We start from the raw sequence: 23,324 nt of genomic DNA on the forward strand, positions 1-23,324 counted from the left end.
TCTCCGGGCTGACATCTGCTCAGATTTCTGGAGTGAGGGGAGGTGGCGGCAGCCCCAAACAGCGAGCTGGAAGGAGGCCCCAAAAGCCCGCCAAGAGGGAACCGTGAGCCCAGGCACCTGGCGGAGAGTACGGGCTTCACCCCAGACCTTTGATGCTCCTTGCTGAGGCCAGACAGCTGAACAAGAGGCCAGTGGTTGCAGCCCTGCACGGTGTAAACGTGCCCATTTAGCTCACCGGCTTTCTCGGTTTCGGCCACACCCTCTTTAACATGTTTGTGATTTTTTTAATTTATACAAAACAGTATTATTTTGTACAATATCCCTTTTTATTCCATGTGGTACATGAAACACTCACCGTTCCGAGGCGTGGAGGCCGCTGTGGGGTTGCTCCAGTCGCTCCAGATGCCAGCCTTCTTTGAACCGTAGATACCAAACGGGTTACAACGCACTTGGACAAAATAGACGGTGCCTGGTCTCAGCCCTGCCAGGCGGCATGAGGTCTGGTTCCCCACGTTGTCCACAACCTGCTGGGGAAGAGAGGCAGAGCTGAGAACCTCCAATTTGTAGACTGAGGCCCAGCCCACATCAGGTCCCACAGGGCTCAAACCAGGAACCCGGCAAAAAGGAAACAGATTCCCTGCTCCTGTGTCAATAGGACTCTGTGTCGGAGGATGGAATAGTAGGTCTTTGGGGCTGGGTGATTTTGCCCAGTATCCTTCTGGTCTTAAGGATCAGGTGATCCCAGAGAGCCAACCCCAAGTTACTGCTTGGTATAAACTTCGCTATAAAATCCACAAAGATCCCAGCAGCCTGGGCAACTGATCCCTGGGGTAGGTCACCAGGGACAGACGGAGTTTACGGCAGTCGATCCAAGATGGCATCGGGGTGGCCAAACCACCTCCTAGCTGAAAATCCAAAATGGCACCCAAATTATGGCAAAAATAGTATTTGTGTCAATGAAACCATTACCCCACATTTCTTAGCTCCCCCTACCTAATGGCTGGCTCTCCTTGTCCCTCCCATCCCAACGCATTCTCCCTCCACACCCTCCAGGCATTTCACCTTCCACTCCGAACTGTCCTCCACTCGATACTGGATCTGATATTTGGCTTGGAAGAGGAAGTCCTTGAGGGCTGGTGGTGCACTCCATCGGACGCTGAGTTGGTCCTCCAAGTCACCGACACGGCTCACGTGGACATTCGAGGGTGGGTCAGTAGTGACTGTGAGGTGAGCACAACTGTTGTTAAACTGGGATGAATGTGTGTGTGAGAGGGAGGTGCTCTGTGAAAAGCTTAAGTCTCAATGTTTGGTGTAGTGGTTAAGAGCGTAGGACTCTAATCTGGAGAGCTGGGTTTGATTCCCCACTCGTCCACTTGAAGCCAGCTGGGTGACCTTGGGCTAGTCACAGCTGTCCCAGAGCTCTCTCAGCCCCACCCACCTCACAGGGTGTTTTGTTGTGATGATAATAATGGCATACTTTGTAAACCACTCTGAGTGGGCATTAAGTTGTCCTGAAGAGCAGTATATAAATCGAATGTTATTATTATTATTATAAATCGTTGCGGGGAGGGAGCAGCTTCTACTTGAGGCTGGAACTGGGTGAAAATTCTGTGCTCCCCATTCACACATGCAAATATAGGAAGGCCAACAAGGGATAAATGGTTATTTATTGAAAGATTTCTAAACCTTTCCAGCATTGAAGGTAATTTAAAGTGGCAGTCGATAAGAGTGTCTTATAACACAGCTAGTGCTGCCATTTTCCAGGTGTGGCCTGGTGCTCACCTAGAATTACAACTGATCTTTAGACCATAAAGTTCAGTTCCCCTGGAAAAAATGACTACTTTGGAATTTGGACTTTATGTGCGGCATTATAACCTGCTGAGGTCTCCTTCCGCAACCCCTCCCTCCCCAGCCTCCACCCCCAAATCTCCAGGAATTTCCCAACCAGGAGTTGGTAACCCTAAAGACAGCCAGTCTGGTGCAGTGGTTGACATCAGGCTGGAAAGACCAGGTTAAAATACCCTACTTAGCCGTGAAGCTTGCTGGGTGACTTTGGGACTGTCATTCTTTCTGTCAACCTAAAACATACATCACAGGTTGCTGTGAGGATAAAACTGGAAGTAGGGGAGATACTGCCTGCCACTTTTGAGCTCTCTGGAGGAAAAGATGGGATAAAGATGTTCTAGAAACCATTAAAAATCCAGCGTCCTCCACTACCATGCAACAGGGTGGAAATCGCTTCTCACTAAAACAGCGTTTCTCTCTGAATTCTAAAGAGAGTTCTACGCCCCCTGCAAAAACGCAGGGGCGTGAGGGTTTTTCTCAGGATGCATGGAATGGCCCCGTGGCCTTTTACCCATAAAAAAGGAACTGTGTAATTAAAAAAGCTGTATACATGTAGCATCACAGCTGTGTGAAAGAATCAAGACCCGCAAGGGCTTGCTAGACAGTTGACTTTTGCCATTCTCTCCCTCTTGATCGTAGTCCGCAAGAAAGGGGTGACAGCCCTGCCCAATCTTAAAGGAGCGGTGTAAAGTGAACGGAGTACACTGAAAATGCACTCTCCCTTGTGTATGGTACACACACACAGAGACGCACACTTTCTACTGGTATGCCAAAGAGTGTCTGATCTGGATTAGTACAAAGAAAGACAATTGTGAATGCTTACTAAGTAACAAATCTAATCTGCCATTCAATATTTAATAAAACCATTTTAAGCAAAACAATGTCTCCTTCTTGTGTGTAGTACATTGAATCACGAAGGGTACTGGGATAAAGCAGCCTCCAAGACGCAATACCCAGTAATATAATAAATGGTTCATATGTCAGTCACCTGTTGATACCCTTATTGTATACCATTTCATGACAGTAAAGTGCTAGTCCTTAATCCTGTTGTGATACTCTGTGCTGATCTGGATTAGTGACAGCAGCCATAGTTATCACCCAAAACACTTTCCTTAAATCACCCGTCGAAGCATGCCTCCAGATTTGAAGGAGGCAAACCTTCAGCAGAGATTCATTGCAGAGACACAACAGGCAGCAACTTTTGAAGAAGGGTAACTGCTGCATCTTTGAATCAGGAGGACTGATCCAGTCACACACAGAGATGATCATCTACACACACACACAGCAGGGTTGGGGCAGACTGGAAATAGGCCAGAACAGGAACTCGTGCAGAGAGAGAACAGGCAGCCTCATCTTTCATGAACCTATTTCTCTTGCCCCGGCAGCAGAATTCTTGCAGCATGCTATTCAGTAATTGCTTACTTGGCCAGGGACTGATATGCGATGGAAAAGGCAGATATTTGAAAGTGGAGGATGGCGTTTCTGGCCATATATGGGAGTGTTTCTCCACAAATGGGACCCATTATAAAATGTGCGTGTGTGTCTTCTTAGGGGGCAGCCCCTGCCCATCCCATCATTCCACCCACCAGCCTCTCTTGGCCAGCACAACTTTGCCTTGGCAGAGATCCAGGCAGATAGAGAAAGGGTTAAAAAGAAACAGATGTCTTCAAATGTGGGGGGGCAGTGAGAATCCAGGAGAAATTTCCTAATTAGATTAAGAGCAATTTTGCTCCCATATCATCTATTTCCTGCTTTCTCTGAGGGATGCATCTTTCAAGCAACCCAGAGAACGGCCTCTCTCTCACACACATTTCCTGGCTCTGCAAGTGAGGTCATCGTCCCCTGTGTGTGATGTCATAGATGTGACTAGTAGTGACATCACGCTCCCAATGATTGCCACTAAAGCTGCTACTTAGAATTTGATTGAGTTTCATAATTTGCATTTCATAATAAGAACAACAGTGTGCTCATATACCGCTCTTCTAAATTAGCGCCTCACTCAAAGCAGTGAATGAAGTCAGTGTTATTATCCCCACAATACAGCTGGAGCGCTGGGGCTGAGAGGAGTGGCTTACCCGAGGCCAAGTACTGAGTTCATGGCAATACTGGGACTCGAACCAGCAGAGTGCTGATTTGCAACCCACCCACTTAACCACTATGGTAAAGAGTCCAGTAGCATCTTTAAGAATAACCGACTTTATTGTAGCATAAGCTTTCGAGAACCACAGCTCTCTTCATCAGATGCATCTATTTTTTAATATTTTGCAACTACAGATTGACATGGCTGACTCTTCTGGATTTTAACCACTGTGCTACAACCAAGCAGGGGGAGGGAGAGCAGGTTGTGTATCATCTGCTGCTTATGCCTTTGTTTTGTTCTCTAGCTCCTATAAAATTTTGTCTTCCTGTACATTAAGATCCTAACATGAGCCCTGCTAGATCAGACCAGTAGCCCCCCCTGTCCAGCACTCTGTTTTCTGCAATGGATACCTCTGGATCGGCTAAATAGCTATTCAGAGGTACCCCTGACATCATGGATGGGCGTGTCCCCTAAGCGTTTGTCTCGTCCCATTTTCAAACAACAATAATAAGATTTGATTTATTTACTGCCCTTCAGAACAACTTAACACCCACTCAGAACAGTTTACAAAGTGTGTTATTATTATCCCCACAACAAAACACCCTGTGAGGTGGGTGAGGCTGAGAGAGCTCCAGAGAGCTGTGACTAGCCCAAGGTCACCCAGCTGGCTTCAAGTGGAGGAGAGGGGAATCAAACCTGGCTCTCCAGATTAGAGTCCTGCTTGCTCTTAACTACTACACCAAACTGGCCATCTGGTGCCTGCCCACTCCATCTTGTGGCAGCAAGTTCCACAAGTTACTTTGCTATAATGAGAAGAACCGTCTGCTATTTCATGCCCTGCAGAAGTTTGTCTGGAACTGTTGATAATAAACTAGAGGACAATTATACATGAATAAGAACAACAAAGTCATTATTTCTTGAAAAAAAAAACAGTTAAAGCCAAGGCTTTTCTATAGATGGAGGAGAGGCACTTGCAGACTAAATGAATGCAGCCCACAAAATTGATACCTTTCAGCAAGATGTCTGAGTGAGGATGGGATCTCGGGCTATGATCTTTGGTATGCAAATAGAGGTATCCAGGGCATTTTTTCTGGGAAAAGAGGTGGTGGAACTCAGTGGGTTGCCCTAGGAGAAAATGGTCACATGGCTGGTGGCCCCGCCCCTGATCTCTAGACAGAGGGGAGTTGAGATTGGCGGCGCGGAGGGCAATCAAAACTCCCCTCTGTCTGGAGATCAGGGGGCGGAGCCACCAGCCATGTGACCATTTTCAAGAGGTTCCGGAACTCTGTTCCACTGCGTTCCCGCTGAAAAAAAGCCCTGGAGGTATCTTTATTTTCATTGTTGAAAAGCAATCAGGGCTGCCTTTTTTCTGTTGTGTATCTAATTGTCTTGCCTTCTCTTGTCTTATCTGGTTTCTAACCAGAAACTAAAGAAACAGAATGATTGGAAGGGGTGGGTTCACACATAGGTGGTTATCCCTTGATAGCTGACTCTCATGTGCCATTCAATAAGATGGTGGAGTCTGGACTCAGACTTGAGGTTGAGGGATTTTGCATTTTTTAAAAATGTTCCATGTGGGAAAATGTCCTTGCAAGTAGAGATCTAGCACAGCAAGACGATAATTGGACTGGGCCCTTTCTCCTTGAAATGCTGGGGGCGATTGTCTTGAAGGAAGTCTTTTTAATTTTTTTTGTAGGGAAGAACATTCCAAATTAGCATGCAACTAGAGTCTGTCAAACACACACACACACACGCACACACTTGCGCCTGAGGTGATTTGACAGGTCTGTGAGTGGCATTTTGATCCGGGAGCAGCCTGTTCACACAAGCTCATCGCCCCTCGACGCTCCGGAGCCCATTTGACTTGGAAAGAATTTAGTGAGGGCCGACGAAGGAAGAGGGAACCCAGCCTTACCAACATCGACGATGTCCAGCATGACCACTTCGGACACAGCCACCCCAAGTCGGTTGGAAGCCTCGACCCAGATTTCATAAGGTGTGAAGAGAGCTAGGTCTTTGGGGATGTGGCAGGAATATGGCCCAGCCGTGTGATACTGCTGACAGGTGTTATCCCTCCCATACCACCTAGGAAGCAAATGGAACGATTAGTCCCACAACCAGCCCTTGCTCAGTATCCAGCTTCTCCTATTCCGGGGTTGCAAATTTCAGGGGATCGCCAAGCACTTTGGAAAAGATTTGACTTTTCCTCCTGCAGCCTGGGTCTGTGATTAGATACAGTAGCCAGATTGGACAGGCTGAATAGCCAAAGTTTGAATGGAGATGTATCAAGGAATGCCACCCCTCTACATAGGCTAAGCCCTAAAGCCTGGTTCCTGTAAAAGTAAAAGGCTTCTAAAGCAAACAGCCGTTTACATCTATTCTGCAGAGTACATTAGCCAGGCCGCCAAGTGACCACAAACACTCTACATAGCTTGAGTGCATGGCTACAAAATGTACACTGTCTGTTTTCACTCCGAAAAGGGGAGATTAAGGGTGGGGCAAAGTGAATTATTACATTATGCATAGCTAGAGAGAAGTTTCTCTCCTCCACGAAGAATGTAAGGTCATCCAGTGACATTGACGAGCAGTGGATTCAGGACAGACGAAATAAAGTTCTTTTTCACAGAGTGCATAACTTAGCTTACGGTACTCACTGCCACAGGATGGGGTGGTGATGTCCACTAGCTTAAACAGGTTTAAAAGGGGACTGGGGCCGTTTTCACACTGCTTACCAGCCACGGAATATCGCGCCGAACTCCCGGAACAACAGTTGTCCTTCCGGTGCGATTTCGCTCGAGAACTGCACGACAAACCCCTAGTCCTTTCTATTGAACTCTCAGAGTCCCTTCTTTGGGATAGTCAAAACAAATCCAAAAGCAAAGTGAGTTTGTATCGTGGCCCTGTTGGGCAGGCATGGATCCTGGCACTGTATTTTTACAAATTAATATCTGACCATGTTTTTTTTGTAAAAAAAATAACAACAACCTTGTAATGCGGTTTCCTCTCAGTGTCCTCACCTTAGTTTGTACTTGAGAGTGTAATTGGTATGCAGGTAAGTCTCCCCTTCTGTCCCAGGTGCCCACTTACAGGTAAGATCCTTCATGTTCTTGGACCAGCAAGAAATGTTGGTTGGCTTCTCTGGGGGCACTAGAGGAAATAAATTATAAATATATTAATTGAACCAGAGCGTGAGCAGAAAGCAAACCCTCCAAACCCACAGAAAGAACACGCCAATTGGTTTTTAAAATAGCAACACTCCTTTGGCACCAGTGTTGAAACACAGCCCTGTAGGGAACAGCAGTCAGGGCGGGTAGGAGAAAACGCCGTTCCCAGTTGCAATTTCCATATTCTGAGAATCTTTGCTGAGCGAGTATTAAAAATAGCCGGCGATAAAAATCTTACGATTATTGATTCGGACAACTGTGATTTGGCAGAGCCTTGCCAAAATAGCTTTTCTCTTGGAAAAAAAAAAGACGGTTCTTGTTGACTACAACGGCATGTCTCATAATAAACTCCCCGGACAAGGGGAAAGAACGTTTTTATCGGTTAAAGGTCTTGGATGAGCTGTAAATGCAGAGATGTCAGAAGCAGAGAGGGCTGGTTTGTGTTAGGGGGCTGTGCGTGTGAGAAGCATTAACGTAGTGCGGGGGAGCCAAAAGGTGGCTGTGAAAGACAGTCTCGTATGGCGGACAGCACCATAGCAAGGTGGTAGGGTGTCAAGGGCAATGCAAGTCACATACCCACCCAACCCCCAAGTATCACTGTGATCTTTCACAGTGTCCGCTACTTTTTGAGGTGGTTCTTACTACAAGTAAAATCAGAAAGAGTCCAGTAGCACCTTTAAGACTAACCAATTTTATTGTAGCATAAGCTTATGGTACAATAAATTGTAGCATAAGCTTATGGTACAATAAATTGTAGCATAAGCTTATGCTACAATAAAGTTGGTTAGTCTTAAAGGTGCTACTGGACTCTTTTTGATTTTGCTACTACAGACTAACACGGCTAACTCCTCTGCATCTTACTACAAGTGTAGCTCAGTTGAGGAGCCCCTGCTTTGCACTCAATCCCTGATTCTTCAGTGAAAAAATACTCGATCTGCAGTTCTAGAAATAGCTTCTGCTGCCAATTGGAGGAGTCTGTTCTAAGCCAGGTGGGTCAACCGTCTGACCCGGTCTAAGGTTTACTATGGCATAAGGACAGGATGGTCCATTGAATCTAGCATCCTGTTTCCCACCACAGCCACGAAGATGCCCACAGAAGGCATGGCGTTGGAGGCATCTTTCCATTGCTGAACAAGTATTCAAAGGTAGATTGCCTCTGAACAGAGAGGTTCCATTCAGGGGTGCCATCAAGGCTGAGGAAAGCAGATTGCTGCTTTGCATTTGACGTACATGTTACTATTTAAGAGGAGGTGGAAAGACCACGAAGTCCAGAATCTGAAATTACTAAACTGTGCCACAGATTCCATGTAGCCATCATAACTAATAGCCATTACTGAACCTACCTAATCCCCTTTTAAAGACATTTACAGTGCAATCCTAAGAGTGACTCCAGTCTAAGCCCTCTTGAGTTCTAAAAGTCACTCTTCTTAGGATTGCATTGTTAATCTAGTGGCCCTCACTATATCTTTTGGCAATGAGTTCCACAAGTTAATAACATGGTTGTATCTCCCAATGTCTGGTGCATTGCTCTTTTTAGGAGAAAAGATCAAGAGTCTAGCAGCACCTATAAGATTAACAAAATTTGTGGTAGGGTATGAGCTTTCTTGAGTCACAACTCACTTCGCTATCTGAAGGAGTGAGCTGTGAATCACAGAATCACAGAGTTAGAAGGGGCCATACAGACCTTCTAGTCCAACCCCCTGCCCAATGCAGGATGAGCCTAAAGCATCCCTGACAAATATTCATCCAGCCTCTTCTTGAAAACTGCCAGTGAAGGGGAGCTCACCACCTCCCTAGGCAGCTGAGTCCACCTTTGAGCTACTCTGACCATGAAAAAGTTTTTCCTAATATCCAGCCGGTACCTTTGTGCATGTAATTTAAGCCCATTGCTTCGGGTCCTACCCTCTGCTGCCAACTGGAACAGCTCCTTGCCCTCCTCCAAATGACAGCCTTTCAAATATTTAAAGAGAGCAATCATGTCCCCCCCTCAACCTCCTCTTCTCCAAACTCCTCTTCTCCCAAGGCCCTCAGCCTTTCCTCATAGGGCTCAGTCTCCAGACCCCTGATCATCCTTGTCACTCTCCTCTGCACCCTCTCGATTTTGTCCACATCCTTTTTGAAGAGAAGCCTCCAGAACTACACACAGTACTCCAGGTGTGGCCTGACCAAGGCAGTACAGAGAGGGACTATGACCTCCTGCGATTTCAATGCAATGGCCCTTTTGATACAACCCAAGACTGAGTTTGCCTTTTTTGCCACCGCATCACACTGACTGCTCATATTTAGTTAACAGTCCACTCTTACCCCAAGATCTCTTTCACATACACTACCACCCAGAAGTGTATCCCCCAAGTGTATCCACTCACGAAAGCTCATACCCTACCACAAATTTTGTTAGTCTTTTAGGTGCTACTGGACTCTTGCTTTTTTTACTGCTACAGAGAGACTAACACGGCTACCCATCCTGATCTTTTAGGGGAAAGAAGAAATGCAGTTTGAACGTACATCCTATGTAGAGACAGGACCCGGCCAAGATGCCTCCATCCCTGCTGTGGCAGACCAAGTTATCCCCCGACTGCTGCTGTGATCCATTCAAACTGGAGATGGTCACGCTCAGCGTGGTGGCATTGAGGACCTCATAGGTCTCCGCCGGGAGCCGTCGGCCATTTAGAGTCCAGTAAAGATCCTCGGCTCTCAGGCTCGAACCAGCGTCAACTGAGCAGGAGGCTGTCAGTGAAGAGCCGATGAGGAGGGTGGGGTCTTGGGGAGATATGACTGCTGGGTCTGCAGCAAGAAGGAAAATAAAATATAACAGATCAGTCTTTCTTGGCTCATTGGCTGCATTCAGAAACAACACTGGAGCTGTTTGGGCCAGGCATGACGACAGCATCCTCGCCTTCTCCCTGGTAATACATTTGCATATGAGGAAGAGTCCAGTAGCACCTTTAAGACTAAATAACTTTATTGTAGCATAAGCTTTCGAGAACCACAGCTCTCTTCATCAGATGCATCGTCAGATGCATCTGCTGAAGAGAGCTGTGGTTCTCGAAAGCTTATGCTACAATAAAGTTGCATCTGCTGAAGAGAGCTGTGGTTCTCGAAAGCTTATGCTACAATAAAGTTGCATCTGACAAAGAGAGCTGTGGTTCTCGAAAGCTTATGCTACAATAAAGTTGGTTAGTCTTAAAGGTGCTGCTGGACTCTACTGTTTTGCAACAACAGACTAACATGGCTAACTCCTAAGGCTGGGTGAAAGTTTCTAAAAGTTTTTATGGAGGATAGAGCTGTGACCCCTCAACTTCAATGTTCGTTATTTACTGAGGAGTGACAAAAAATGGCAGGAACTGCCAACAGGCTGGGGTAGAAATTTCTAAAAGTCTTTGAGGAGGACAGAGTGGCAGCTCAATACATTTTAACATTATTAATTGTGGCATAATGGTGGTGATGGAGAGTGCCCTCAAGTCATAGCTGACTTATGTGACCCCTGCTGGGGTTTTCCTGCCAAGAGATCAACAGAGGTGTCTTGCCATTGCCTGCCCTCCGCAACCCTGGTCTTCGTTGGAGGTCTCCCATCCAATTGCTAACCAAGGCTGGCCCTGCTTAGCTTCTGAGATCTGACAAGATCAGGCTCACCTGGGCTATCCAGGTCAGGGTAGACTAACGATAGGAAAGACAAAAAAAAATCAGCCCAGGATGAAAGTTTTTGGAACTATGGCCAATAAAATTCCATGACAACATCCACAAATGTAACGAGGTGATGGGGAGGGTTCTGCCATTACAACTGGACCTTTCAAGAGGACAGACTATGGGACCCTTTTTTCCACAGGTCCAGTTCCGAGAGAAAGTTCCCTTCCCCTTTATGTGCTGCTACCTAGGGACATCCAGCCCTCAGACCTTCACTTCTGGATGCACTAGGCAAGCTAGAACAGCACCCTGGGATCTGGCCAATTCATAAGACCAAGAAGCAGGTCCACTGTGATTCCTGATTATTTAGTATTATTTGACATGGAATTCAAGGTGGTATGCATAGGGGTCTATTTTGCCTTAAGAATTGCCTTACTGGATCAAGACCATCTAGCACCCTGGGTCCAACCAGCTGCCATGGGAAGCTCAGCCTCCAGAGTTCAGCAGTCCAAGGTAGACTGCCTCTAATCATGGAAGCTCTATTGGGCTTGTTGTAGCCCAATATCCATTGACAGGCCTGATGCATGCTGCTTTTCTGGTGCTTAGGAAACCTGATGAAGAAAGCAGATTTAGGATCACAGAAGTGATTGAGAGTGAGCTTTGCCTGGGGAAAGGGATGTGCCAGAACGATGGACTGTAGTTTCCAAGAACCTCCATAGTCCATCCATTGTTGGGAGACTTGTAGGTGTCCTTTTGGCAGCTGCCACAAGATGGCGATAATCCACACACACAGTCTTGGGGGGCAAGTTCCAATATACGTTGGAAGGGGGAAATTGGTTCGAAGCGGTCGTCTTTTGATACATCAGTTGGTCAGATGGGAATGCTATTAACCTAGCAGGACCAACATACATCAGAGCGGCAATGAAAAGACACGCCAGTGAAGAAGAAGCAACTTTAGGAATCAATCCACATGAGCAAATGAATCACAACTGAATCACTTGTTATCGCATGAAAATTCGGGAGGAGACCGCATTTTGAAAATCTGTTTTGCTTTGATTGTCCCGTTTAATTTTCATTTCCCCCCTGTGACAAACAAACCCAAGAGGGTTTTTTTTTAATGTTTCCCTTTCCTCATGCCAAATTATTCCAGTTAAAATGGATGCGTTAATCAGCGTCATTTTTGTCTCAATAGATGATGAAAAGCATGAAAGAGAATGGCAACATAGAAAATAAGAGAAGATGGGATCATCCTGACAAAAAACTCTTGAGAAGCAGCCCCATCTCCCACTCCCTGATCAAACCAATCGTCCACCCAGTCCAGTCCAGGAGTTCCTGCTCCTATGCTTTGAGAACAGTTTCTCCCGCTCCCTGGAGATTGTATCGCCAATGGCTGAAAGGCGGCCATCTTGGTTCTTTGTTCTACCAACTTGTATCCCCCTCTCCTCAAAGCAAAAATGCGCACTAATTGCTCCTCCGGTTGGAAGGGAAGTCTACGAGATTGAGATCCTGGACATCTGGTCCCACTCAGCCAAAGGCCAACTGAATATTAAGGTAATTCCTTTGGTCTGCTGAGGTATCCAGGGACTGGTGCCTGGAATGAATTCTGCATGGTATTCCCTTGAGGCGGCTCATCAAGGGAGAGGCGGGTGAGATTGCTATTTCTGCTTTGCAAGCTCTTGCTCTCTGTGGAAATCCGCATTTTGGAGCAAAGAACCAAAAGCATGAAGAAGGTATTTTTCATTTCCAGAGAGCTGCAGGACAGACGGCTGCTGGTATGCCTCAATCTGCTACCACATTTGGTTAACAGGTTTGGCAGGTTTTTGAGGGCAAATATAGTTGTGTTGTTGATATGTTTTGGTTGAAAGACCTGGCACTGGCGATTGCTGTTGTTGGGCTTCCTTACAGGGAATCCGCTGCCTACTGGAGCGCCCTTCCTCCCGAGAACTGCTACTGGACAGCAGTGGTGGCTACTGACCCAGGATTCAGAAAGAAAGAGTTGCTTTTACTAATGAATATCAGAGCAAGGCTTACCACAGCTGATGTGGTAAGCTGCCCAAATACAGTGAAGAAAGAAAGGAAGATAGGCCTGTGGCCAAAATCATGCATACAACATAAAGCCAAGGAAGGCTGAAGTGTAAGAGAAAATCACATTTTGTGCATGGCCAGGGATTGATAGAGAAACCCAATAGAAGGGCACTGAAAACTGCCTTCTTGAGTTGTTTCATGCACGCAAAAATGCATTGAAATGTTCTGATTTTTTTTCTGCATGTGCAAGCGCATTTATGCATATACAAATGTACTGAAAGCCATCTTCCTGTTTTCCGAGCATTTCCTATGTTCCATGCATGCACAAGCTCGTTGAAAACTGTCTTCCAGCTTCTCATGTGTGCATACTAACAACAAATGAGAGATTTTAAGGCACCTGAAAGGTCACATATGAATCCGGTCAGGGTGTGTTTTGAGAGGGAAAGCATCCTTCCAGCTACTTCTAGATCTCAGAAAAGGCTCTGCAACCACAACAAACAGCACTGTGTGGTATAGGGAGCATTTTGCAAAAGAAAGGAAAAACACACGGATGGTGCAGCTGCCGTGGGGCCTGGAACCAAACCTAGAATTGCTACAGTTCAGAACATCCAACCCGGCAATTACCGTAGCAGCAGAAGAGAGAATCTCATTCCACCCTGCAACTGGGCCTCAAAAAGGCCAATAATTTAATCTCTGGAACCAGCTTGGGCCGGGAGGAGGGAAGGGAGGGGGGACAAGATTTGCAAAACAAGGAAGTCCCAAGCTTGGTAAACTGTGCAGTCCTGGAAAAACACATCTGTCCAGCCATCAGAGAAACAGGTACCTTTCCCTTGTCCTCAGTATGTAGAGAGGCCGGTTGTTTTTAGAAGGATGGGGAGACACAGACTCGAACATGTGTTTTAAAAGGGAAAGGTGTGAAATTTTCAAATTGGAGAGGAAAAAGCAAGGGGGCTGGAGGGGGGGGGGTGAGAAAGAGAGAGAGACACAGCCAGGATGTGGAATGTTGGCTTGCCCCAGAGTACCTGCAAGAGGTTTTATGGCTCTCTGATTTTTAAAAAAATTACTGATCAGGTGCTAAGTAATACTGAAAAGTAAAACCACATTTCCAAGGTGTCGGAAACATTTATTCTGTTCTTTTGAATGGCTGGGTTTTATTGCCTTTTTTATTATTGGTGTTTTAAACAGCTGGAAGTGAGCGGAGGAAAGCCTGATTAAAAATTGCAAGCTTTCTTCTCACCTCCTGCCAGGCAATCTTTCCCCCCCCCCTTTTTCTTCTCAAAACTAATTATTTGGCAGATTCCAGAAGTAGATGACAACTTGATGGGCATGACTTCAGTAATTGTTCAATTATTAGTAACAATAACATTTGTATTTACTTATAAAAGAAGGCCAGAAATATAAAAGCTGTCTCCTGCTTTGAAGAAATGGGGCCAATTAATTGAATCCGTTGATGAATCAATTACATCTGCAGATGACTGAAACAATCAATTCATGGGAATAGGTTTTGGGGTTGTTACTGATGCAGGATGGAACCACAGGGCAGGCTCCTGAAAGAGGACAGAGTGCCTGCTGTAGAACATGGGTGCTCCGGGGTTGCAGTACTTCCATCACGATTAATTAACAGCTTGGCAAACAAAAATCTGTCTAGTTAAGGGGCACCTCTGAAAATGATCAAAATATTTAATGTAACTGACCTGGATAGCCCAAGTGAGCCTGATCCCGTCAGATCTCAGAAGCTAAGTAGGGTTGGCCTTGGTTAGTAATTGGGGAGACCAGCCATGAAGACCAGGGTTGCAGAGGCAGGCGACGGCAAACCACCTCTGTTCGTCTTTTGCCATGAAAACCCCACCAGGGGTCGCCATAAGTCAGCTATGACTTGAGGGCACTCTCCACCACCACCAATGTAATTGCTTAAACATCACATCCCTTTAAAAAATACGGTTTAAAACTTCTGCATTAAAAAAATATATTATGCATCACAGACAGTTGGAAAGAGATGATAGCATCAAATATCCAGAGGAGTTAGCCGTGTTAGTCTGTAGTAGCAAAATCGAAAAGAGTCCAGTAGCACCTTTAAGACTAACCAATTTTATTGTAGCATAAGCTTTTGAGAATCACAGTTCTCTTCGTCAGATGCATCTGATGAAGAGAACTGTGATTCTCGAAAGCTTATGCTACAGTAAAGTTGGTTAGTCTTAAAGGTGCTACTGGACTCTTTTCGATAGCAGCAAAGCTATTGAAGATATAGTTTAAAAGAATGAGTCTTGTTTTAATCTGAAACGTTCCCTCTTGTATACACAAAATCTCTTTGGTCATTATTTCCGAGGAAATATCCTCTCAGTGATTCCATAGCTGCAAAAACGGACGTACTCACAATTTAATCGGTGACCACCTGCCCTTCACAAATTTAAAAGCCAGAGTAGGGGGTTATTTTCTGCTTAAAACAGAGGATCAGAAAAAACCACACACACAATTGTCCTACAAGAAGATAAAAACCGTTCAAACTAGTTCTCAGTTCCTGTCAGGTGTAAAATAGCAGGCTGAGCTACAGTGTCCATGAACATGAATTGAAGCGCGTGTGCATCTACCACCATCCACTCAGAGATTTCGGTTTCAGTGACTTTGGGGAGAAAAGAAAACATTCAAGACCAATATCTTAAAGATTCCCACAGAGCAAAAATTAAACAAGACTCCGTCAACTCCAACCAATGTAAGGCATAAATACAGACAGGGAGAGAGACACAAATTAGGGAATATTTCCCAAATTGAGTCTCTGCAGAGGAATCCATTTTAATAGGCCTTCACACACACACAGTCCATGCTATAGGTCATTGATTGCCTTGTCACTAGGGGTCATTTCGAAGGGGGAACACACAGGAACGCAATTCCGGCAGTTCCCCAAAGAGGTCACATGTCAGGTGGCCCCACCCACCTGACTCTCAGCCATTTTGGGCCCGGATCGGGCCTCTGATGGGTGGTGGATCACTCTCCCACTCTGCAGCAGCCCAATCCTGACCATTTTGGGCCCCTTTTCGGCCCTTTTCAGCCCCTTTTTGCCATTTTGGGCCCAATTTCGGCCCTGAATGGCCAGGATTGGGTCCAAACCAGCCAGGATAGGTGATGTCAGGGGCGTGGCATATGCAAATCAGTTATGCTAATGACACGCTTCTGGTGATGTCAAGGGGTGTGGCATATGCTAATGAGTTATGCCAATGAGTTCCTCCAGCTCATTTTCTACGAAATGACCCCTGCTTGTCACAAAACCTTTGCGGGGATGGGAGTCAAACCAAGCTGAAAGGGAGAAAATAAGATAGGATTTTGTGCAGTGTTTCTTTGATAGACTGAATTTGTAATATTTACATTTTACAAAACAGTCTCTTTTGTCAATTTTTTTTTAAAAAAATTATGATTGCAGTTGGAAGATGCTTCAAAAGGTTAGAAGTCAAATTATTGAACCTAAAAAGCGTGGCTATAGAGATGATCATATGTATACATTTTAGGGTGGTTATTTTTAATTCCAGATGACATAACTGACATAACAGATATTATTTTTTAGACAGTAATACACTAGAGGAGGCTTTTTAAAAAACAACAGCCAGCGTCAGAATCACTAAACATCTTTGCGAGGGGAACTGAATTAATGGGCTGGGTGGGTTTTGAATCATATGAAATGGCAGATTGCTTGTTTTTCAAAATGCACGTATTAATTATTAAGTGGATGTATTTATGAACCGTTCAAATTATCATGGTTTACCTGACATGGAGGGATTGGATGGAATGGAAACCAATTTTTCTTCCATTTGCATACTAGAATATCCCCCTCAGCAGATTCGGGACAAAGGAAAAGGAAGATAAACACTGGTGCAAAATTAAGTTAAGGAACTGATTGCCACAAGATGGTCACTGCTGGTTTAGTTGTGTCCACAAAAACTTGTTAGGCCCAAACTCGTTGAGCCCCTCTGGCAATTTCTGGATGTTGGGGAAAAGAAATAGGGACCCCCACAAAATAGCTACCAAGGGCCTACTAGAGGAGGGCCGGTTCTGCACGGCTTACCTGAAGCCGGGACGCGGAACATGCCAGAAAAAATGCGGAAGATTGCGTTTTCTTGCGCGATGTCACACAAAACTCACGTGAGAAAACACGATCTTCCGCGTTTTTCCCAGCATGTTCCACAATGTCCCGGCTTCAGGTAAGCCGTGCGGAATCGGCCGAAAAATCATAAATTTGTTAGGAGGTTGCAAGCCAAGTATCCTCCTCTGACTGAGTGCCCCATGGTTTCTTCTAAAGCCCCTGCTGCCCAAAGAAAGTCTGCTCATTATTTAATGTAGGGGGAAAAGCAAATGGGTGTCAGGAAACCCATCACAAGTCCACAGGCACCACCTCGTTGGTGGATCTCAGGCTAAGACCCATTGATAGAGGATGAACTTAGCAATAGAAATGGGGCATACAGCAACCTGTAAATGGAACCTCCATATTCCCAGATAGCCTACATCTGTATACAAGAGGTCAAGGAATAAGCCCCGAAGAGGGCTTTGAATTTCCAGAGGCATCTATCTGAGAGCAGTTGGAAACAGGGCTCTGCAGCAGATAAAACAGTTCAGTCTGCCCGTTCATTTTTATAGATCTAAAGGAGTTAGCTGTGTTAGTTTGTAGTCGCAAAATAGTAAAGAGTCCAGTAGCACTTTTAAGACTAACCAACTTTATTGCAGCATAAGCTTTCGAGAACCACAGCTCTCTAGAGATGCTACTGGACTCTTTACTATTTTACATTTTGACAGCAGGCCTTTCAGTGGCTATTGGCTAGACCAGCTAAATGGAGCCCCCGTGCCCAGCCGCTGTCTACCTCCAAATGCTAGAAGCTGGTTGATCACCTCTGGATACAGGATGCAGGGCTGGACAGAACTTTGGTCTGATCCAGCAAAACTATACTTTTACTTGTTTCAAAGTTTTCTCAAAGGGTCTTTATTAAAATAAATCAGAGATTGTAAACCTTGAGGAACTACCCAGTTCTAGGATTCTAAATCTTGCGGAATGAGATTATCTAAAATGCTGATAAAAATTCTAAAGGTTTAATTCCTCCCCTCCACCCCCTCCCCTCACAGTGAAAGTTCTGTTTCTCTCTTAGGTCCAGCAAATCCTGACCTCCCCCCGCCCCCCCCCCCCCGGATTATAACATCCGAGCTAGCTTGATTTAGCTGGGGACTTCTGCTCAGTTAGTTAATTGGGGCCTCTTGACCCAACACAAGTTGTAGGAATTCTCCAGGTGTTCTGAGACCCGTTCCCAGATTGCTGCCGAGCCTCTTGAGGAAACAGGAGCAACGAAAAAGAACTTGCAGCATCTTGGTTTCTGATCTGTCAAGGAATTGCAACATGAATGGAGACAACACATTGCAGTGATGGTAGAAATCCAATCCCAATGACAGAGAAATGATGGGGGTGGCAGGGCCCGCTAAAGCATATGCAGCCTAGCAGATACCGTCAAGTGTGGACCAAGCTGTCTCACTCCTCACTGAAATCTCTGTTCAGCTGCAAAGCTGGTGCGATGGCCGTTCTCTCTCAGCTTTGTCTACTTGGCAGGGCTGTTTCAGTTCCATGAGATCTCGACAGCTGAATTCAGATCAGACACGTATTCAACATCTGCACCCCAAAAGGCTTATCTGTACCATGCATCTGACGAAGAGAACTTGATTCTCGAAAGCTTATGCTACAATAAAATTGGTTAGTCTTAAAGGTGCTACTGGACTCTTTTTAAAAGGAAGAATCACCCACCATCTGAAGAGGTAATTTCCCCTTTGTGTGTGCATGAGCTCCTGGGTCAGTGAATGCTCATTTAGCCGAGAGCAGTGACTCATTCAGAGATGCAGTAAGCAGCCTCCTTGGAGACAACTCTGCTGTGCCTCGCATCAGAAGCTTGTTGAGAGATCCAACTACAGAGATACAGCAAAATTAACTGCCTCCTTACGGAGGAGGATTCAGAAGGAGACGAGGACAGGGCAAAAAAGAGAGAGAGTTGGGGATCAAACCGCTTTTATTAACTTTGCAGAGGAATAATCAAGGTGACGAACATGGTAAATAATTTTGCCTCCCACTGCCCAGCAGCTACACTGTTTGAGCCACAAGCTATGCCCCAGTAATGTGGCATAGACTTCTGCAGCCATGACAAATCCCCAAGCAAACAGAGTCCAAGATACGGACCCTGGCTCTTACCAGCCCCATGTACCAATAGGTGTTGCTGGTGTAGATACAAACAGCTGGGAAAGTCGAAGTCCAGAGATGGCCGAAATGAGGCCGGGCAGATGGATTCAACCCCCATCCAGACCCAAATGGTCAGTCTTTGTGACCTTGGCAATCTGGCTGATGCCTCCCAGCTCTAGTTTATCTCTGGGGTGGAGCACCCCACTCTTCCTCACCCACTCTTCTCTTCTGTTGTCCATTTCAGATTACCCCCTCTGTTGTCTTAAACCTCATCTCCTAAATTGCAACACAAGCAACAAGAACGTGCCACTACATCCATCCTGCTCTCCCTCCCTCTGAACTTTTCTTTCTTTCCTTCTTTTCTGGAAATCATTCTTTCGTTTTCTGCATCGCCCCAAGTATCTGCCTCTTTCTCTCTCTCTCTGTCCCCCTCCCTCCTTTTCTTCCCCCTCACTCTGTGCCTCAGTTTCCCTCTCCCATTCTTCCTTTATCCCCTGCCTTGTGACTAACAAGCCTTCTCGTGCCCTTTCAAGATGAAATCTAAGACAGCCACAGAATTGTTTAAAACCATCTAAGACATCCTCTCAAACAAATGAAGGCACTAAAAATAAATTACCTACCCTGTACTCAAGAAAATAAAGAGAAACAGCAAAGATGGAGTCATAAATGTTTCTGGAGAAGGGGAGATCATAGGAAAGGTCTTTTGGGGGGGGGGGCTTCTGCAGTCATGCCTAACCTAGACCCAAATCTGTTTCAGTACCAAGTGACAACCTTTAATTCTGCCAGGCATCTGTAAATTGCTGTTTTGTAAAATATTTTTCACCCATTTGGAAAGGCTCTCTGCAAATGACCATCTTTTTTTTTAAGACTTCTGATTTCTAGTTCTGTCCTGCTGTTGTATGACATTTTATTTTGTTACTTCATGTGTCTACTGCTCCATTAACGTTTGGACATGATTTTACTTGGAAAGGGCCTCAAACATGCTTTGGACAGTGAGGCATTTAGACGTGTTAAGTAAATATTTTTAAAAATAGGTGGCCCTCCAGATATACTGTGCAGAGCTCTGCAGCAAAGACGAAACTGTAGATTTATTTATGCATCCTTTAGGGGTATATGAATGTGCCCATTTTTAAAGTAAAATCTGAATTATTTTTATCCCACCTATTATCTTTTGCCCATCTTGGTTTTGTGTCTGTTTTCTACAAGGCTGATGAAAATTTTGGCAGTGATACTCAATGGCAATATTTTTATCAGCTGTCATTAATCCGGTCATGGGAATAGGACGGCTGCAGTTTCGGCCTGGGTATGAAGAAACTCTCCAGAGAACTTTAATATTGAACTGCGGTCATCATGAAATACAGTTAATGTGCCTAATAATATGCAAGGAAAGAGATATGAAGGGGGGAAAGGATGCACAAAATTAAAATATGTACAAGATCTTAGATCAAACGTCTGCCAGTTTGCTGACTATAAATTAATTAAAAGCCATCCTAAAAAGGACCATGTTGGAGATCCTGCAGACAGAAAGCAGTACGGAAACCATTTGGGGCTACTGCTGAAAAGGCACTGCAGTCATGCTGCCCAGAATTGGGCCAAAATTCTGTGGTCACAATGTGGAACAGATCTTAACAGGCACAGGGGTGATACAAAAAAAATATATGGGGCCTGAGTCGCAAAGGGCTTTTATAACTGAGAACCAGCGACTTGAATCAAAACCCAACTGTATTTAGCATCTCATCCACCTTATCAAAGTAACCCTGGCAAAAGCCCTGCAAAGTTAACTGGTACGATTCTCTATACAGCCCATGGGGAGACTGGCTTGTCTAAGTGAGTTTGTGGCAGCAGTGGGATCTGACTTTCTTGGAGTCATTATCAATTCCCGTGAATGTGCATTCTCTGTGGTATCTCCCACCATATTGGAAAGGCTTGCCTGAGGGGGTCAGGAAAGCTCTTGACTTTCTGCAAACTTTGCAAAACAGAATTATTCGGGGGGGGGCGGGACTTTTTTTTACTCAATGGGGCTGTGCTGTAAGAAATGGCTCAGAGAGATGCTTAGAGTGACAGGGGCTGTAGACTGTTCTACTGGGTACTGCCTGTTGACGTAGATATGCTCCTACTGAGTAGTTTCCACATAGTTAAAGATGTCATGTTTAATTACTTATTGCTTTGTTTCAGCAATGTTACCATCACCGTGTTCAGATTTCCGCTTGTTTTCAAACTTTTGCAACCCACACCCTGTTTGTGTTTGTTCTTTGAATGTCCTAGCTGTTGTTCATATTGGCTTGCATTGTATAATCCGCCTGGGGTTATACATATATTATATATGAGAAAGGCAGAAGAACGAATAAATAAGTAAATAACTCCACAGTCACTGCAATTAGGATTTAAATTGTCAATTTCTTGAGGGCCAGGGCACTGTCATTCTGGGCTCAGGAAACTCTGAAGCACACAGATGATGCCATACCAATTAATAATAATAATACATTGTTATTATATTATGAACAATAATTAGCCATTGAAAAGCACTTTAGAATTTATAGATTAAGTAGCCAAGTGGGAAGAGAATATGATATCAAGACTGGTGACTGGGATGAGATTAAATCTTTGCTAAGGGATAACACAAATTCATAGCAATGGCTGTTAGGCATGATAAATGGAAAGAAACCTCCATGTTCAGAGGCAATCTACCTGCCAAAAATGAGAATGCTGGAATAGATGAGCCTTTGGTCCAATCTTTGCTAAAGAACAGAGATGGCTCCAACATACCCACCATGTTGCTTGTTTACAAGCTACAGACTACAAAGATTTGCATGTAGGAATGTGCCAACTCAAGTTAACCGCCTCAAATAGAACTTGTGACTCAAACACTGTTGATACAAAGCAAAGCCGTTTCTTGACAGCCATCTGTCACACCTTGCTTGTATCTTTATTGAGAGGGTGTGGGGTAAATATTTTAAATAAATAAATGCTGCACGGTTGAGTTACCAAAGAAGATGAGCAAAGTTCAGGCATCTGTTCCCCAGCTTTTGGTTCCTATTATGTGGAACTCATTGCCACAAGATGTAGTGATAATCACTAGGTTTAGACAGCTTCTTAAAGGGATAACACAAATTCATAGCAATTGCTATTAGGCATGATAAATGGAAAGAAACTTCCATGTTCAGAGGCAATCTACCTGCCAAAAATGAGAATGCCGGAATAGATGAGCCTTTGGTCCAATCCAGTAGCATTCTTTTTGGGTTAGCTTGCACAGGATTATAAATTAGCGTTTGACTGGAATGTGAAAATTAAACATAATCCTCATTAAGACAGAATATCATCTATGTCCAAATTTAATTGTCTAGTTTTGCTGGTCTGAGTCCATGCCAAAGGAAAATTAGGAACAGATTTACATTACAAGAGAGAAGAGACTGAATGAAATATCCTGACTTCCAGCCCATGTGATCCCTGGGATGGCTACGAGTCTGGAATGGCCCATTCTGGCTGTCCAACCCTCTCCACAAAATTCAGTTTGAACAAAAATCTTGCACGGCTTAGAAGACACAAAGGCTCAGACTTTGGCTGCTGTCCAAGGATGTGGAATAAAGCTGCATGCCCCCCCCACTTCAGGTGATCCACTGCCCGCCCTCCGCATCCCCTCCTGGCCACACCGAGGAATCTGCCACCATTCTTACTGGGCCACGGTTGTGGCTTGCTGCACTGCCACACCTGCATGGGATGAGAGGCAAAAACAGCCCTGGAAAAGGGCCTCCCAATAGACCAGGAGGGGAGGAGGATGAGAGCACATATCCCCAATGGAAGGAGTGAGGGAAGGAAGGAAGGAGCAGGCCACCCACAGGGACCAAGAATACTGCCCAGCGGAGCTTAATGCTGCAAGTAAGCGACAGGGCTGCCTAGCTCCTAAGGGAGGGGCTGGCCACCAAAATATCCTCCCTTGGATGCCAATCTACACAGGCACTGTTCCCCAAGCAGAAATCCCGGCCCCTTCTTCAGGCCATGGCACACCGTCACAGAAAATCACTTTCTTTTGCAAAACAGCTGGCCTAATATTGCTGTCCCAATTGTCCTCTTAAAAGTCTGGGATGCAAAGACATTTTATGACGCTGAGGCAACAGGAATGCGCGCCAGCTTCCCTCTCAAATGCGGTTGCAGCTGGATCCTAAGGAGTCCCATGTGCTTCAAAGGGGACTTACATCCAAGTAAATGAGCATAGGATTGCAAGCCTCGAGCTTGCTTCCATTTGACCTGAGCTTGTGGCTATAGATGCGCAGGCTGCAAACATGCGCTTCTGCACATCAGTTGAACACCGGTGGGGGGTGGGGTGGGCTCCACCGTTCAAATCTGGCCTCTGCCACAGCCTCACTCAATATGCCGCTCAGCTCCCATCTGC

The 23,324-nt window shown here is 45.3% G+C and overlaps 1 protein-coding gene across 3 annotated transcripts in view; it reads right to left on the bottom strand.

The window, feature by feature from the left end:
* Positions 1–23,324, bottom strand: part of CRLF1 (cytokine receptor like factor 1) — a 30,861-nt gene that overhangs the window by 3,393 nt on the left and 4,144 nt on the right. For 2 of the 3 annotated variants that reach the window (XM_054979173.1, XM_054979175.1), the window contains exons 2-6: positions 9,595–9,873; positions 6,943–7,072; positions 5,841–6,010; positions 1,063–1,220; positions 356–527 (exon numbers count right to left, since the gene is read on the bottom strand). In XM_054979173.1, the coding sequence (XP_054835148.1) occupies positions 356–527; positions 1,063–1,220; positions 5,841–6,010; positions 6,943–7,072; positions 9,595–9,873 (909 nt within the window). The remainder of the gene's footprint in view (positions 1–355; positions 528–1,062; positions 1,221–5,840; positions 6,011–6,942; positions 7,073–9,594; positions 9,874–23,324) is intronic. The other variant, XM_054979174.1, reaches the window with a different exon arrangement.

This window comes from Eublepharis macularius, chromosome 5 (genome assembly GCF_028583425.1).
Source record: "Eublepharis macularius isolate TG4126 chromosome 5, MPM_Emac_v1.0, whole genome shotgun sequence".
Classification (NCBI taxonomy): Eukaryota; Metazoa; Chordata; class Lepidosauria; order Squamata; family Eublepharidae; genus Eublepharis; species Eublepharis macularius.